The following is a 16,333-nucleotide window of genomic DNA, read 5'->3' as shown; positions in this document are numbered from 1 at the left end:
TGAGATCAACAGTTAAGATTCATCATTTTTATGACGTTAGCACAATATACTTCATCTTTATGGTGACGGCATTATGATAGAGATAACATTTTAAATTTCCAGATGCAAGTCTATAGTATAAACTCTTCACATGAATTTGATAAATTTCTAACTCATTTTTGTGTGTAGTGTGTTTGCAGCCCATGATTGCACTCATCCTTACAACTTGATGAGGCAGTCTGAGTCATCACATAATAACTTTACTAGAGTTTAAAGAATGAACATTCTTATTAATGCTCCCCTTCATAAAAGGCACTGTGTAACAGGACAATACTGCATGTCAGTCTCTTTCAGCCTGCTTGTCTCAAAGGTTTATACTGAGGAGAAATGATGGGATTATGATGAGCTCTTAGGGGGTATTAAAACGTAAATAACAATAGCAACTATGGCTTTTTAAGTAAAGACTGACAAAATATGGATTTTATTTATTTTTACAAAGCTGTAAATACAGATGTCATTTTATTAAACTAGGGGTAGCACTTGGGTTCATAATTATATTTAGTTGGAGTTCTTTTTTTTCCTTTTTCAGGGAAGAATGCTGTTTTCCCATGACTATGTATTCTGGTGTGGTGATTTCAATTACCGTATAGATCTTCCTAATGAGGAAGTAAAGGAACTAATTCGGCAACAAAATTGGGATGCTCTCATTGCAGGCGATCAACTTGTTAATCAGAAAAATGCTGGACAGGTAACATCTCAGGTTTCCTTTAGTGAGGTGTTTGTTCTGATGTAGAACTTCATATAGATCTTGACAACCTTCATTTTGGTATGGTTCCTGGCTGGAGGCAGGTTGAGCTTCCATTACCTCTTTGAAGTGCATTCATGCACTCACACATCACTACCACCACTCTGCTCCGTATGTAGAGTCGCACATCTGACTGCCCTGCCATGTCTAGTTTCGTTCATAGTAATCTCATGTGCATAGAACACGTAGCAGATCATTGAAAAGGCTAGGTCACAACTCTTCTCTCTGCCATGCTTGTTCTTTGGAGGGAATTTTTTTTTTTGTAGGGAAAAACATTGTCTTGTAAGTCCCAATCGGGTACAGCCCAGACAGTTCATTCAGAGCTAGGGCTGTGAATGAAGAGAAGATGAGGTTTGTAGGAACAGCTTTAATTCATAGGTTGCAGTCTCCCTAGTTACACAACATTTTGTAGCACTGTTTTGCTTCTGGATTAGTCACAATATTGGGGGTCCACGTTGTAAAAGTGGACTAGAGTGTATTTCACCAGGAAAGCTGAGATCAATTATAGTGGATCTATATAGCCATCATATTGTTCTGCTGTAATGTGTTCTCTGTGTGTGGTCTTTTGACTGACTTGTTAGAAGCTTTAGCTGTTGGGGCCATATTATAAAGTTGCTGCAGACTTACCATATGTGTTCCTTACAAGCTGTATATCAGCTAAAGTTTTATTAAATTTCCTACAGATATTTAGAGGCTTTCTAGAGGGAAAAATAGCCTTTGCTCCTACATACAAATATGACTTATTTTCGGATGACTATGATACCAGTGAAAAATGCCGTACACCAGCCTGGACAGATCGTGTGCTGTGGAGGAGAAGAAAATGGCCTTTTGACCGATCAGGTCAGATAATAGTATTGAATATTAACCAGTGCAAAGTTACAAAACAACTTTTGATAGGACAGTAGTATGATTTTTAAACATTCAAGTTTTTATTTAATACTGAAATAATTAAGTTGTTCATTTATTAGGATATGGGCTATAGTAGCTAGCCATTCACAAAATACTGATTTTCTGCAGAATTCATGGCCATTTCACCCTTTTGTACATGGATATGCTTGCCCAAATTAATGAAAGGTATATAAAGTACTTTGAACACTTGAAATGAGCTATATAAATGCCAAGTCTGAAGTACAAATTATTCACTTTTCATATATTCACTCTTCACACTTGCTGCAGCCCATGTGTAGACTTGTGCAGTCTTTCTTAAAGAAGCAAAAACAAAGGCCCAATATTCTCCCAGCAAGCAGTTAAGGGAAACATACAGATTTTCTTCTCATTTGAAGAGGTGACCTTTATTTGAGTATAAAATGAAATATAAATCTCTCCTTCTCACAGGCTTCTTCTCCCCTTTGTTTGCTTATATTCTGAATATTATAGCATATTCATATAATTTCTTATATGACTTTTGTAGCGGAAGACATGGATCTTCTTAATTCCAGTTTTCATGATGAAAGTAAACATATTTACACATGGAGTCCTGGAACTTTGTTGTATTATGGAAGGGCAGAGCTGAAAACATCTGATCATAGGTTTGAAGTTGGCCTTTTGTAATACCTTCTAATATTTTTAAAATCTATTTTTTTATGCTCCTCAGCCATTGATGTGCATCCTTTATTTATGTTTTTGCAGGCCTGTTGTTGGGTTGATTGATATAGATATCTTTGAGGTTGATGCAGAGGAACGACACAAAATTTACAAGGAAGTGATTGCAGTGCAGGGACCACCTGATGGTACTATAATGGTCTCTATCAAAGGGTCTTCAACAGAAGAGAATTATTTTGATGATGGCTTGATTGATGAACTTCTTCAAAAGTTTGCAACTTACGGTGAAGTTATACTCATAAGGTTAGAGCAACTTCATATCAAGGACATTTTTGTAGAGGACAGCTTGGGTATGTCCTATCCTCGTTGTCTCCTTCACAACAAACAGGGAAGAGAATGTTGGTCACTTGCAATGCAAGTTCCTTCTGGTGTTTGTAGGAGGCATTCAGTCCTCACCTAACCTAACCTGACTCTGGTACTCATTTTGGCCATAGCCCAACTGTGCTCCAACATGTGCTAGCGGATACCACTTTCCCTTTTTGCCGTCTCATAAGGTCAGACTCTTAGGTGTACTCTGTTCTTCAGCTTGGCCACTGGCCAGAACTGAGGAGGAGCCTCTGAATGAGGCCTAGTCTACAAAGTTAGGTAACGTGATCCTTGCCTGTCCTGGGGAATACCAGGTGTTAAGCCATACTAGATGCTTCCTGCACCTAAACCAAAAGGAACATTCATGACAAGTGAATAATGTTCCATTCAGACATCTCAAGAAGAGTTGTAGTCTTAGCGGGGGGGGGGGGGGTTGGTAGAAGCAGCATGGTTAATGTAAGGAGGATTTGTAAGTGAACCAAAGGGAAGGCAATGGTGACTTTTTGAATAAAGGGTTACTTGACTCTAGTTGGGGTTTTTTTGTGCTAGTTGGAGGGTCAGGACCTTCAAGAACAGCAAAATGTTACCCTGATTGTATCAGGATAAATGAACTTGAGATTTTGATTAGCAAACTTCTTAGCCCAAGACACACAGGACCATGATACAGTTTTGTGCATGTCAGTAGGGTATGGTGAGCAGTCCTGCAAAGGCACCCTGTACTAGATAATCAGCTCTTACCAATCTTTGTCTTTAGGACCACAATAGAAACTTGGAGACAAGGTGGGTGCTCAGTGACAGGAGTATAAATGTTTGCTTTATGATTTGTCATTTTAACATTGGCTATATTTCACAGATTTGTAGAAGACAAAATGTGGGTGACATTCTTGGAAGGGAGCTCTGCTTTAAATGTTCTTAACATGAATGGCATTGAGGTAATAAGCATTTTTATGTGTATTCTGCTATGTTGCAGTGTTTTATGCATATTGTGATCTTTTACTTATTCCCCCCCCCCATATATATATATTTATAAAAGGAATTCTGTATCACCATATCATAAAATATTAGGGTGGTGTACAATGCTGAAACATAAAATATCATTAAAACAATACAAATAATCAGTAAACTGTCTGGCTAATATATTTTTAAAAAATAATAATAATCAGGCAACCTGAAGCAAAAGCATTTGTAGTGCTTTGTGGAGCTTGCAGAGGACAATCATTTTCTTTCCCACCCTGCTGTGTTACATAGTGCTAGAAGCCTCAAGTTCAGGACTTTCAGCTTTGAAACACAGTGCTTTATTTCTATATAGCTGAAGTGGGAAAATATAGTTTGCATGGAGGAGAATGTTTGTACCTTCATGACTCCCCTCCCTCCTAATGCTCACCTCCAACAGGTCAGCCAGGCTAATTCCCTCCCATCTTTCTCCAATTTCCTTTCCAACTGATACCTGTTTTTAATGGACACACCATAGATTAAATTACTTGACTCATTGTCTGACCAACTTCCTGATCCTTTAGACCATAGATTTCCCCCCCCCCCCCACCCTGGATTGAAGTGAGAGCTGTCAACAGAGGATTGAAAAACATGTTTTTTTACATAGGTATGCTTGAGCAGCAGCATGTTATGTGTCCTCCATAAAAAGTTGCTGTCAAGCAAGTTACATCTTTGGCAGTCAATGCAAAACTTTTCAGAAACAAGATGAATTTATAAAATATTTTCTTAACTATATGCCTTCTAACATTCAACACATTCTCACAGGGCTGTTCTGTTGTTAATTATTTAATGCACAAACTTCACCTGTGGATGAGTTTCAGGTTGAGCAAATTCAGCCTCCCATTATATCATGAGGAAGAATCTTACTTCTGTTTTCACTGTTAGAATTAGAATTATGACTTATATTTGTAGTTTTTTAAAGTAGTTGCACAAACCATAATCAATAATTATATTAATTATTCTCTGATTTGTTTGAAATACAGCTGCTTGGGAGGACAATCAATATTAATTTGAAAAACCCAGATTGGATTAAGAGCTTGGAAGAAGAGATGAGTCTGGAGAGAGTGAATATTGCCTTGCCTTCATCAACAAGTTCCACTTTACTTTGTGAAGATGCGGAGGTTTCAGCAGACTATGATGATATGGAAGGTTCGTTGAACTCAAACTTAAATCTATACTCTAACTAGGTTTCATCCATTATGCATAATCTTACATTATAAAAGTTTGAATATTGATATTTTGTAGGAAAGTGGTAGCAGCTCTAGTAGATTTTTTTTTAAAAGCTCTATTTGCTATATTTATTGCAATACAACCTGACAGATTTGTAGTTCTGTTTACTTAATAATATTTTACTTTGCTTCAAGGTGATGTTGATGATTATAGTGCTGAAGTAGAAGAAATTCTTCCACAGCATCTACAGCTAGCAGGAGGTTCTGGTCTTGGAGCCTCACCTGCCTCTTCCCCTCGTTCAAGCCCTTGTCAGTCGCCTACATTATCAGATGGGCCACCTCCAGCTCTTCCATCAAGACCAAGCAGAGCACCTAACAAGACTCCTGGACCACCTACATCATCTCAAGGTATTGCCACATCTTACCAATATGTGTGTACTTATTTGTACATTCAGTTAGATGCATGTATATGGATATTCAAATACAAAGTACCAAAGATTGCTGAAACAGAGGTCTTCAAGAACTTTGTAAGCCTGAGGGCAATAACCATCTTATTGCTATGGTAACCTGCTCTGGGAGATTATTTTTGGCTGAAATAAACAACACTAATATAATGATGTAATATTCCATATTACAGTCATACAGAGTGTGCAAACTTCAAGGAAATGCTTTTTAGCAATTTATATTAAATACTACAGGTATTAACAGTACTACTGAAAACAAGTTTTACATACAAAGAAGTGTGAGCTTTATACAGTACTTGCCTGAGGAGATGGTACTTGCTTTCCTGAAAGAAATAACAGGATTTGTGTGCAGGATTGAATAATGTAATGTGAAAAAATAGTTATATAACTAAGCGTAAGAATGTTTTATTTTTTTAAATACCTCTGTATATAAATTACTGTTGCCAGGTTCTCCAATAGATTTTCAACCAATTGCCCAACAAAAAGAATCTACCCAAAGTTTGGAACCCAAACGCCTGCCTCCACCTCGCCCCGGAGCACCTCCTGCTCGCCCTGCTCCACCACAGAGACCACCTCCACCAGCAGGTAAGCCGGTAAAATGTGAAAATACCGTATTTTTCGCTCTATAACACACACCCGACCATAACACGCACGTAGTTTTTAGAGGAGGAAAATCCGTAGGCATGCCACCCGTAGGCATTCCCTCCATAACACGCACAGACATTTCCCCTTACTTTCTAGGAGGAAAAAAGTGAGTGTTATTGTGCAAAAAATACGGTAATACCTGAAGAAAGTTCTTCTGTTGTTGGTGGTAAATTAGCTTAAATTAAGAATACCTTCGTTGTGACTGTGTAGAGGGTTTGGGGAGCTTTGTCTTCTGTTTGTACATAACCACGGCTTGCTGTGCCTTCTGAACTGACAAAACCATGATTAATGGTAACTATGGTTTGTTTGAAATAACTTTATAACCCATGGTTTCAAACAAACCAGTTACCATTAACACAGCTTTGCCAGTTTGGATGGCACAATAGCCTGCACTTAAGGAAAAACAGAAGCAAAAACTTCCAAACTTGTTTCTTTCCTTGTCACCACACTGGAGGAAGGAAGGGGGGAGTGCATGACCCCAAGGCTCATCTACATTTGTTCTTATCATGTTAAACTATGCTTTAGCCTGCTGAATACAGCCACTGCTACCCTATCTATTGATGCTTTTCTAGCTCTCTGTCTATAACTTTGAGTATGAAGGTCTCGAAGACTATATAATTACAAACAGTGCATTTATTGTTCCTGATTCTTGATTTCCTTTGTCTCATGCTTCTCTTTCAATTCATACTTTTTATTTATTGCTGCATCTGCTTCTTACCCTTAAGGAGGTAAAAGTCCTGCCCCTGCTAGAAAAGAATTTGGAGGTAATGTTTGTTCAAATATGACTTAAATAGTGGGCAAAATATTTTGTGTTAATTTATAATATATTTCTTTGTTAACACTTTTGTTGATATCCAGTCTTAGTCATTCATATTCACAGAAGCTCCATTTAAATCATTGAACTTGAAATGGGGCTACTCTGAGTAAGAGTGAGTTGGATATCATTCTTTGTTTTTAACAAAGGCTTTATGACACAGTTTTAGTTTTAGAATGCTTTTATTTTCCTAAAAGTAGTAAAGTTACCTATGATTTTGAAATGTTAAAGATCGTGCTAAAACCGTAGTAATATGCCTGATTAAATATGAATTGCAAATGTGAACAAACCTGTAACTGAGATTATGTGTGGAGGACAGGAGGAGGTACACTGGTTTGTTCCAAAAGCCTGGGTGAAAAAAATAGTTTTTGCCTGGTGCCTAGTAACATATGGTGCCAGGTTCACATCCCTGTGGAAAGTGGGGAAAGGCATACTGAAATTTAGTTCACAGTTAGGGTCCTGACAAAGAAACATAAGTTCTTAAACCTGTATTTTTATCTTGTTTATGATTTAAATATGATCCTATCAGTGAAAAATAAAATGAAAGCTCTTTAATCTTTCTAAATGTGAACTTCATACTTGCTTATTTCCCCCTCAAATCGCAGCAATATACTGTTTGAGTTGATCACTTTATTCAGAACAAAAGCCTTGCAATTCTGTTTTTTCTTACATTTCCTTGCCCTGCTGCATGGCCGATACACTGCTTTTCTGCTTTTCTCTGATAAGGTCTTGGTGCTCCTCCCAGTCCTGGTGTAGCCAGGAGAGAAGAAGGTAATGAATTTTCCTCCTGTCAACTTTATATGCAAATATTCATGCACAGTTGTCCTGAGTTTCTTGCCTGAGGGTTCCTATTTGTGCTTTATAATTTTCAGTGTTAACTTATTGAGATAATAATTCAGTTATGACAAATAACGTCAAATTTGGGTTTTTTTAAAAAGAAAGCGCTAAATTGCAAGTGCTAAATTGTGTGAGATCAAAACTTCTATTGAGTCAATAGTCAGGCAAATGTGAATATGCTTTAGGCATGTTTCTTCTGAAAATGTACTAGTTTTTGTTGAGAAAGTGAAAACCACATAACTATGGTTTAGATTAAGCATTGAACTGTCAGATTAGTCTCCTTGTAAGGACTGGAGATATTCAGCCTAATTTGGAGCCAATTTGCATTTTACGGGAACCCTTGATAAACAATTCTGTAAATCAATTATCGTATTCACAGTGCATCTAAGGTGATCATTCATAGAGGATTCCTAACAATTAGGAGCATTTCATTCTCCCAGCATCATGCTATGCTGAGGGAATAAAGCATGCAATTGTTATGCCATTAAAGACTATCAAAACATAATGTTAAAAATACAGATAGATACAGTAATATAAACATTTGAATTAGGACGTCTGCGACTTTCTCCTCTAAATATAAAATCACATATATGTAAACCTAAATATTCACTAGTATAAACTGATTTGTTTATTTTTGTTCTTATGTCAAAGCTCAAAAAAGCCCTGGGCCACAAAGAAGAGACATAGGTACTATATATTGAGGTTAAATACTTAATTACAGAGAATCTGGATTTTGAAATATATTCTAAATTAGTGATTTCATACTGTTTCTGCAGCTCAGAGTCATTCACCATCTCCAGCTGGACCTACAAGCATAGGAACTTCTGGATACAGTACATGTAGACCGGTAGGCAATCAGAGTTTCTGATGTGGTTGTGATATTGTGATCCTGTGTTTGGGTTTATTAACTTCAAAGTTTGTAGAAGAGAATGTGATGAAACTTTATCGTGCAATCTTTTGAAATAATTGTTCGTATTTAGTGATACTAGCCAAGGAATCCTCATTTTCCCTATAAGACTTCTAGGATCTATGTTATTTAATTTGAATCCCAGCACTAAGATTTCAGGATTTAGCTTTTCCCATTTCCCTAAATATTAAGCTATTAAAATATTTGACCTTGATTGCACAATCATTGCAATCTGAAGTGAACTGAACTTCCATTCACAGGCAATTGTTAGGGTTTCCAAATTGTAACCATATTGAATCTCTGCACCTAATGCATTTCAGACTATTCCTCCCCGAGCTGGAGTCATTAGTGCACCACTAAGCCACGCCCGTCCCCCTGTGGGGAGACAAACACCTGAAGTCCAACCCAAGCCAGCAGAATCACCAAGAGGTAAATTGTTTGTTTTTGCTTTAATGTAGTTATCGTGCAGTTTAGTGGCGAGACCTATATATTACAGTCTACTTTTCCCACTTTCCCAGAATTGGTTCTGTGACAGTGTCCTGTTCACATCTCTTTCAGAATTAATGTGAGTTTCTTACCAGCACATAACATAGGTGGTTCAAGGTTGCTAATGGAATAAAGTCTCAGTCATGCACTTAAACTATAGGTCTGCTATGCAGAGAAGATTTTAGAATTTTTGTAGCCACTTCTGGGCAGTACTTCTGTTTTTAAAATACTGCAAGAAAATCTGCTTATCCATATGAATGGAAATAATTACAGATCCTTTACCCATGGGTACACAAGTATTTCAGAGGTATAGAATGAAATAAAGAGAATGAACTAGATTAATGAGCAACCTCAGGAAAATTTGTTGCTAACTACTTTGGAGATGTTTATTACAGCTAAAGATAGTAGTTCTCACCCCTGCTGTGGCATGTCTACATAGTGTGTGATCAAAGACATGAATGGTTCTTAACCTCATGGGAAATACCAGATATATATGCTGTATTCAAATGTATGCACCTCCTACTTCCTTAATGTGTGAAGACTTTATCTCTGCTCAGAACCTAAATAGCTGTGACATGAGTTCTGTGAGCCCAATGAGACTTTAGATCTGATGTTCTCAAAGAGCAGTTCCCTTCATGACAAACTGCTTTTGAAACTGATGTGAATTTCAAAAGCAGATTGTGATATCAGAGGGCCTGGCTGTTCAAAGGGGGCAAAGATCCAAATTAGTGTAAGTTCTTGAATGAGCAGCTCTTTTAATCCAGGCCCCTGGCAGTTTTCCTGAACTGGGGTTACTCTTACATGTTTTGGTATGTGCAGTTCCATATATACAGATAATCATTTTTCCTATGGGATGCCATCCAAGGGTTGAGACGCTGACCACTGTCAAGAGAACTTTGTGTTAACTGAGAAAATCTAATTCCATTAAAAAACACTTTCTGTGTCTTTGCAGGATCCCCTCTGCTTCCTGAACCACTTAAGCCACAGGCTGCCATTCCTGTTCATTCCACCACTCAGCAGCCCCCTGTCCTAAAGATGCAGGAACCTCTTGTACCTATGACAGTAACATCTCAGACAGCTTCTCCACAAAACCTGGAAGCACCACCGCAGCCTCCCCCTCGTAGCAAATCATCCCAAAGCTTGCCTTCTGAACCCGTCCCTTCAGAGAAACAAGTATGTATGCAATTCTTTTTAAGACTTTATTTTTAGTGCACAAGTACACTTTAACAGGCTTACTCAACAGCAGCATTCACATGCTGATAACTTTTACATTTAAATATATAGTGCAGTCGACTCACAACCTAAACACGTTTTACATGTGCTGTCCAGTTGAAATCACATAAATTAAACACACAGAAGGTGGAGAGCTTAAAAGCTCCTTTTGTTTTCTTGGCACAGAAAGCGCTTTTAAGCTCTCAGACTTGCTCACCAGGTTCTAGAAGGCTCTTGCAAGATCTCATAGTGTCCTCCGAGTTCCCATGAAATCTCATGAGAGCCTCCCTGAGCTTGGTACACAAATCCCTGAGCCCAGTAAGCAAAATATTGCAAGAGTCTCCCTAAGCTTGGTAAGCTCTCTGTCTTGCTTGTGGGGCAAGACCTGTTTGGTGTGCCGGCTCTGGAATGTAAAATTGTTCATGTGGAAGCAGTTTGACTATACACGAGTTCAGATTTATGCGCCATCCCCAGAACATAATCCCCATGTTAGATGTGAGTCAACTTTATAGAGCTATTAGAAACTATGGGGAAGAAAACACAAATGAAACATATTAAACCAACTATTAAAAAACAGTGCTGTGAATTTTAGCTTTCCTCTTTGTGGTTGTTAAAATTCATACAGGTGTTTGAAATTTGAAATTTGAAGGTGGGGGTCTAGTTAGTGTGATACGCTTTTACTTTGAGGCACTTGCAGATCTGTTTATATTGGTGCAGCAATAAAACTGCTAGCACATTTGCAAAGCTAAGCAGGGTCTAGTATGGGGATGGGGAACTGTGTGTTGAGATTCCTGCATTGCAGGGGGGTTGGACTAGATAACCCTGGGAGATACCTTCCAATTCAACAATTTTATGATATTTTTGAAATTAAGTCCTACTGAATTTATTGGGACTTACATGCAAGTTAGTGTGTTAAGGAATCTCAGCCAGCACAGTTCTATACATACTCAGTAACAAATCCTACTGTACAGTGAGGCTTACTCCTAAGCATGTCTGCATAGGATTTACAAACTTAGTTTCATAAAAAACACAATTAAATAGGAATGGATTCATCATATAGAGAAACTGGTTTAAATCATGTTTCCCATTTTTTATTTACGTTTTTTATGAACAAACTATTTGGTTCCTGTAACAAAACATGTTGATTAGCAGCTAAAGAAGGCTTTTATGTTCCTTAGGAGAATAATTGAAAGGCTTGTTGTCATGCAGTCCACATGTCTGTTGCACTGCACAATTATATATCTGGTTAGAATTGAAATGGGAGGAGACAAGTGCAAAATGAAAGTGTTTTTCTTTGCATCTGTACCCATGCAAGGTCTTCCTTGATGACTAGGACATACTTGGGAGCATAGGCTACTGAACTTAAAGGTTCTTACTTTCTAATGTCAGCATGTAAACGACTATAAGTATCCAGAACTTCCCAGAACAAAGGACCGATAGTTATTGGGCACAGTCGTGTGTGTGTTTCATGACATAGGAAGTAAATTTGTATAGCTTTTGGTTGATGAGTCATAAATACTCATAATCTAAGAAATGAACAAATTGCAGAGCTCAAATAATTAGAAGGCATAGACAGTACAAGTTCACTTAGGTCCTGGGACCATTGGGGAGAACAGAGCCAGCAGATTCTAGACCAGCTCAAACCTGCCCTTGGAACATCCCTAATCATAGGCCCATAGTGTTTCTAGGTGCCACTAGCCCAAAATTACCCCCTCCTCTGCTGGCAAAGAGGCACTTCCACCCCATCCTAACACACTCCAGTTAGCAGAGCTGTGGTTGGGGATTGTCTAAAAGACATTAAAGTAGGTGCCAGGCAAACCTCTGGGAGGCCACTCCATAAGTGATAAGAGATGGCTGAGATGGATATTATTCTTGTAGGCAGCTGCTATATCGCAGCCTAGGTGGTAAACAGATGTCTTAAGACATGGGTAGAGTTTAACATGTATTATGGCCAAGTTTCAACTGGACTAGCTTACTAACAATATATTAATATGGTCACACTTATATTCAAACTGACTTAACTATCCTTTCCACTGTTGGTAAGTTGGTAACTATCCTTTCCACTGTTGCTGCTTCTAAGTCTTATAAATTGGGTCAAAAACCCTGCAAAATATTAGAAAAGATGTCTAATACTGAGCATCCATTTTCTTGGTGAAGTTAGAAAGCAGTTAAACACAGTTCTCTATACACTTTCCCCAAATAACCTGGTATGAATATATAAGAGGTATTTAGAGCAGTGCTAGAACAGTATTACTAGTTTATCCACTGGCAATCAGACATAGAAAAGTTTAACAGAATGTGTCAAAATGCAATCTCTTAGTAATGATTTGCTTCAGAAAGAGAGCTTTTGAGTCTTTGAAGCCAGTACAGCCTAATGTCCTCAACCTGCTTTTAAATCTGTAAAATCAAAAACCAATCCATGCAGTCCTTTGAACATGCTAGTCACCTACATGATTATCTCGCTCTCACATAGCAGCATGACTAAATGTCATCTGGAGCGGGTTTAAAATGCAGCCGCCCCAGTCATATGAATAGTCACTTGATCACTAAGGGTTGTATTCAATATAGCACTAAGTAGTTCCTTCAGTACAAGGAAATCCTTGCGCAGCTGAACTTCCCACCTCCTCACCCTGTGAACCGCCCAAATCTGTTCTAGGGGTTCCCCAACCGTCTAGAGCAGATTAGGAGAGGGCATGGCAATGCACACACAGGAGAGGGCGTAGTTCTGTTGCACTAGAAGTAATCCTTGTGCTGACGGGATGAGTTACTAGAATACTGCCCAAAGGCAATATATTTTAAATATGCAAAATGCTTGTTGGGTATCATTGACTCAAAAATAGCTTGCCAGTTGAGGCAGCTTTCTTTGTAAAATCAAAGCCAAAGTGAAGGGCTATTGATATCAGGGGTGGCTACCCTACAGGTTTTTTGTACCCACAAGACCTCCAAATTTGCACCCCCTCAAGGTCAACAGTTTTTACTTTTTATTGACTGCTCTCATATTGACAGCTTTTAGCTTTTTAACAACTGCTCTCATATGTCGCCCACTATGATGATGTGCTTTGCCTCCTGCAAAGTTGTCCATTTTATAAAAAAATAATTTAGTAATGAATAATAAAAGCTTTAAAATTAATGCAAAATAACAGACGGGAAAGCATTTTACACTTTGGCTGCCCCCAGTTTGACAAGCAGCCCCCGGAGAGTTGACTGTGGGTCAGCGCGGCCCTCAGCCTGAACAAGATTAGTTTCCCTGCTTTATATCATAGCAAATCCAATTAGTACAGTAGAGTGTTTCTGCATGTATGTGTTATCAAAGTAACATCTAACACTCAAATAATTGGACAGACATAATGCTGGGTCACTTTTGAAGCATTTTACCGTGGATTTCTTCCTAATATTTTCCCTTTGATGTCTGTCTCTTTCTCACAAGCAGGATCAACCATCAGGGTAAAAGGTACCTGACTCTTTACTAGTATTTTGTTATTTCCATCCATTATTTGTTCTCCATGAGTTGTAGCAAAAAAGATGTATGAACAATTTTGCTTCATACATCTGCACTTGCATTGAAATCACCTGCCTGCATATATAGGCAGACATGCCATAGTTTCATTCTTGCTTTCTGTAGCATATTATTGACATAAAGCACCTTATTTAGCTTGGTATGCTATGGCCTTGTAGAGTAAGGGTTCTCAAACTGTGCCAAGTAAGCCTCTCCTTAAATGAAGAAAACAGCATAAAGAAGTTTTTTAAATAAATGTCTGATTGTTGCCAGCTTTCAAAAATCAGAGGGGAGGGTCCTAATACAGGACACTAAAATAACTAAAAATCCACAAAAAATGCCTTATGATGAAGTTGGAAACCTCACTTGCACCTCACCAAGAGGTCTGCCTCACACTTTGAGAACCACTGCTATGGGAAGTACTTAATTTGGTCCCATTTTCTGAAACTTTTAAACACTACTCAACCCTGATAACAAGACTACTTTATGAAACAAAATGAATATTGCGGCAAAAAGTGTAACATTGGTTTCAGCTCTCTCACACTCAAAAGTTCATGAAAAAAAGCTGCCCTTTTAGAATAAAATATATCTATTTCTAGTTTTAATATGAAGCTAGTTTTAAATCGGTTTGCTTCTGAGATCAATGCAACTTACTAAGCACATTCAATTAAAACCTACAAAGCAGTGGTGCTGCTCTTTTGGGTCTTGGTATTTTTAAATTACACCATAAACATAGCATGCCATGTGCCATATGCAAAATTGCATTTGATGTACATTTATTCTGTAGTTAAACATGGTTATACTTGGACATTGACAAAATTGATTTATTATTATTTTAAGCAGGCTGTTTAGGTAAGTATAAAATGGATCTTCAGATTTAAAACTTTGTATTTCGAATTGTTGAATATAAAACGATATAGGATTGGCGTATGTCTAATATATGTAAAAACATGGAAATTTACTCTTACACTAGAATAGGCATAGTCACTCAGAAGTCAGTTCATTGGCGCTTACTCTTAGGTGTGTTTAGGATTATGATCTTAATTACTGGAAGAAATGAAAATGTAGAATGTGTCTTAAATATGAGGAGAATTTTGATTCTATGTATAAGGGTACCCCCTGCAGTTGGGAAGCCTTCTTTTCATCCCCATGCTGGGTGAGGGAGCCAGGTTGGTGGAATTTGATTCAACATGGCAGCATTCTGGGTTGGGTACTGAACTTGCCAAACCCCTCAGGTGGATGTCATGTCGTGATATTAACTTGGGTGTGTGTGTGAGGGGACATCCTCAAGTCTCTCTATTAGGACTGAGGCCTGTTCTTTTGTCTCCATTCTTGATAAGTTCTATTTCAGTTTAAAATGGTGAGAAATACTTTTGATTAGATTTATTAAGTTTATGTAACATTTCCCACAAATAAGCAGATATTAGTCTTAGGAATTTCTGGTGAAGAGTCAACTGGAAGACATTGAGTGCATATTAGCTAAAATACTGAGATTCTTCCCAGAGGAGAAAAAGACCCATCCATCCTAACAACAATAAATTTATTATGTGTACCCTGCCCATCTGACTGGATTGCCCTGAACAGAGGCAGGCCAGAACTGGAAGGCGGGATGGCTTCTCTCCCTGTCAGAGGAGGAAAAAGACTTGAAAGGCCCTGCCCATCCAGTTGAGTGGGAGAAGTCAATTTATTCACTGAATGTCCTCCAGTCCACTGGCAAATGAGTTTTGAACCAATTTACATGGACAATATGCAATAAAAATTCATTAAAACAAAACAAACATACTAAGTGTTCATCTATAAAAATTACCCAATTACATAAAATAACCACAACACCCACATAAGAAAGAACCGCCAAAAATAAATGACCAAAAGCTGGGCCATTAGCACTGTCCAAATGCCTGGGAGAATAAAACACCTCTGCCTTGTGCTTAAAATTTATCTGGAAGTTCAATGAAGGGCAGGATTCAATTAATGAGACCTGCCAGCAGAAACCCTGTGCACGGACTTTCTTGTGTAATGGGGCTTTCCTCCTGGCATGCTCCCCTTTTGGCTTGGGGAGGGTATCGAGAGAATCCCCAGAATAGCACACAGGGGAAGGAGAAGGGGGATCATTGAGTCTGCGAAGGCAAAATACTTGCCCTGACAGAATGATGGCCTTAGCCCAGTAAAAAAAATACAATTTATAGTATTTAAAGAAATTAGTGCATAGAAATTGGGGAGCCATTTTAAAACATAGAATGTTACTAACATTTTCATTGTGGTAAAACTTCATAATAACATCATCCATTTTTGCACGTGAAAGTGACTACATTTAATTATTTATATACTATTTTAGTTCTTCAAGTAATAAAGCATAATGGTTTTTCCAGTAGAGATGTACTGTTCTTTTGTGTTCAGAAATCTGAAACATTACAATTGTATCAGTTAATAGGGAGATAAATAAAATGTTTTGTAGGTCTACATGTGTCTATTTTGCCAATGAAAGGGTAGTGGGGGTTTTAAAAAATTTTGATTATAAAATAAATCGAACAGGACCTTTAAAATAAGAAAGCAAGCATAAAGTAAATTAGGAAATGCAAGATCCACTGTTTATGTCATGGACAATGAAGAAATGCTGT

The 16,333-nt window shown here is 37.9% G+C and overlaps 2 protein-coding genes and 1 long non-coding RNA gene across 16 annotated transcripts in view; 2 read left to right on the top strand and 1 right to left on the bottom strand.

The window, feature by feature from the left end:
* The window catches only part of LOC308476133 (uncharacterized protein), a 33,367-nt gene that overhangs the window by 12,721 nt on the left and 4,313 nt on the right, over window positions 1–16,333 (bottom strand). For 2 of the 7 annotated variants that reach the window (XR_013985726.1, XM_081003565.1), the window contains exons 1-2: window positions 7,068–7,497; window positions 5,619–5,641 (exon numbers count right to left, since the gene is read on the bottom strand). The exons of 2 other annotated variants lie outside the window; for them this stretch is intronic. Coding sequence is in view for 2 of the 5 variants with exons in the window: in XM_081003565.1 (XP_080859691.1) it covers window positions 5,619–5,641; window positions 7,068–7,251 (207 nt within the window). In the remaining 3 variants the exon portion in view is untranslated. Of the gene's footprint in view, window positions 1–5,614; window positions 5,642–7,067; window positions 7,498–16,333 lie in introns of those variants that run through there. 3 more of the 7 variants (XR_013985727.1, XM_081003566.1, XR_013985725.1) reach the window with 3 other exon arrangements.
* Window positions 1–16,333, top strand: part of SYNJ1 (synaptojanin 1) — a 48,012-nt gene that overhangs the window by 28,767 nt on the left and 2,912 nt on the right. For 4 of the 8 annotated variants that reach the window (XM_081003511.1, XM_081003512.1, XM_081003510.1 and 1 more), the window contains 14 exons: window positions 569–727; window positions 1,468–1,624; window positions 2,196–2,313; window positions 2,414–2,629; window positions 3,546–3,624; window positions 4,669–4,834; window positions 5,050–5,262; window positions 5,766–5,903; window positions 6,689–6,727; window positions 7,504–7,548; window positions 8,266–8,301; window positions 8,391–8,461; window positions 8,842–8,950; window positions 9,960–10,180. In XM_081003511.1, coding sequence (XP_080859637.1) covers window positions 569–727; window positions 1,468–1,624; window positions 2,196–2,313; window positions 2,414–2,629; window positions 3,546–3,624; window positions 4,669–4,834; window positions 5,050–5,262; window positions 5,766–5,903; window positions 6,689–6,727; window positions 7,504–7,548; window positions 8,266–8,301; window positions 8,391–8,461; window positions 8,842–8,950; window positions 9,960–10,180 — 1,767 coding nt within the window. Of the gene's footprint in view, window positions 1–568; window positions 728–1,467; window positions 1,625–2,195; window positions 2,314–2,413; window positions 2,630–3,545; window positions 3,625–4,668; window positions 4,835–5,049; window positions 5,263–5,765; window positions 5,904–6,688; window positions 6,728–7,503; window positions 7,549–8,265; window positions 8,302–8,390; window positions 8,462–8,841; window positions 8,951–9,959; window positions 10,181–13,646; window positions 13,671–16,333 lie in introns of all 8 variants that reach the window. The other 4 variants (XM_081003517.1, XM_081003516.1, XM_081003513.1 and 1 more) reach the window with 4 other exon arrangements.
* Window positions 10,188–13,202, top strand: LOC308476143. The gene is made up of 2 exons (XR_013985772.1): window positions 10,188–10,470; window positions 11,701–13,202. It is a non-coding gene; the product is annotated as an uncharacterized lncRNA (long non-coding RNA).

This window comes from Podarcis pityusensis (assembly GCF_964106645.2).
Source record: "Podarcis pityusensis genome assembly, chromosome: 4".
NCBI classification, from domain to species: Eukaryota; Metazoa; Chordata; class Lepidosauria; order Squamata; family Lacertidae; genus Podarcis; species Podarcis pityusensis.
Note: the sequence above shows the minus strand (reverse complement) of the source record. Positions and strands in the feature narration are given on the sequence as shown.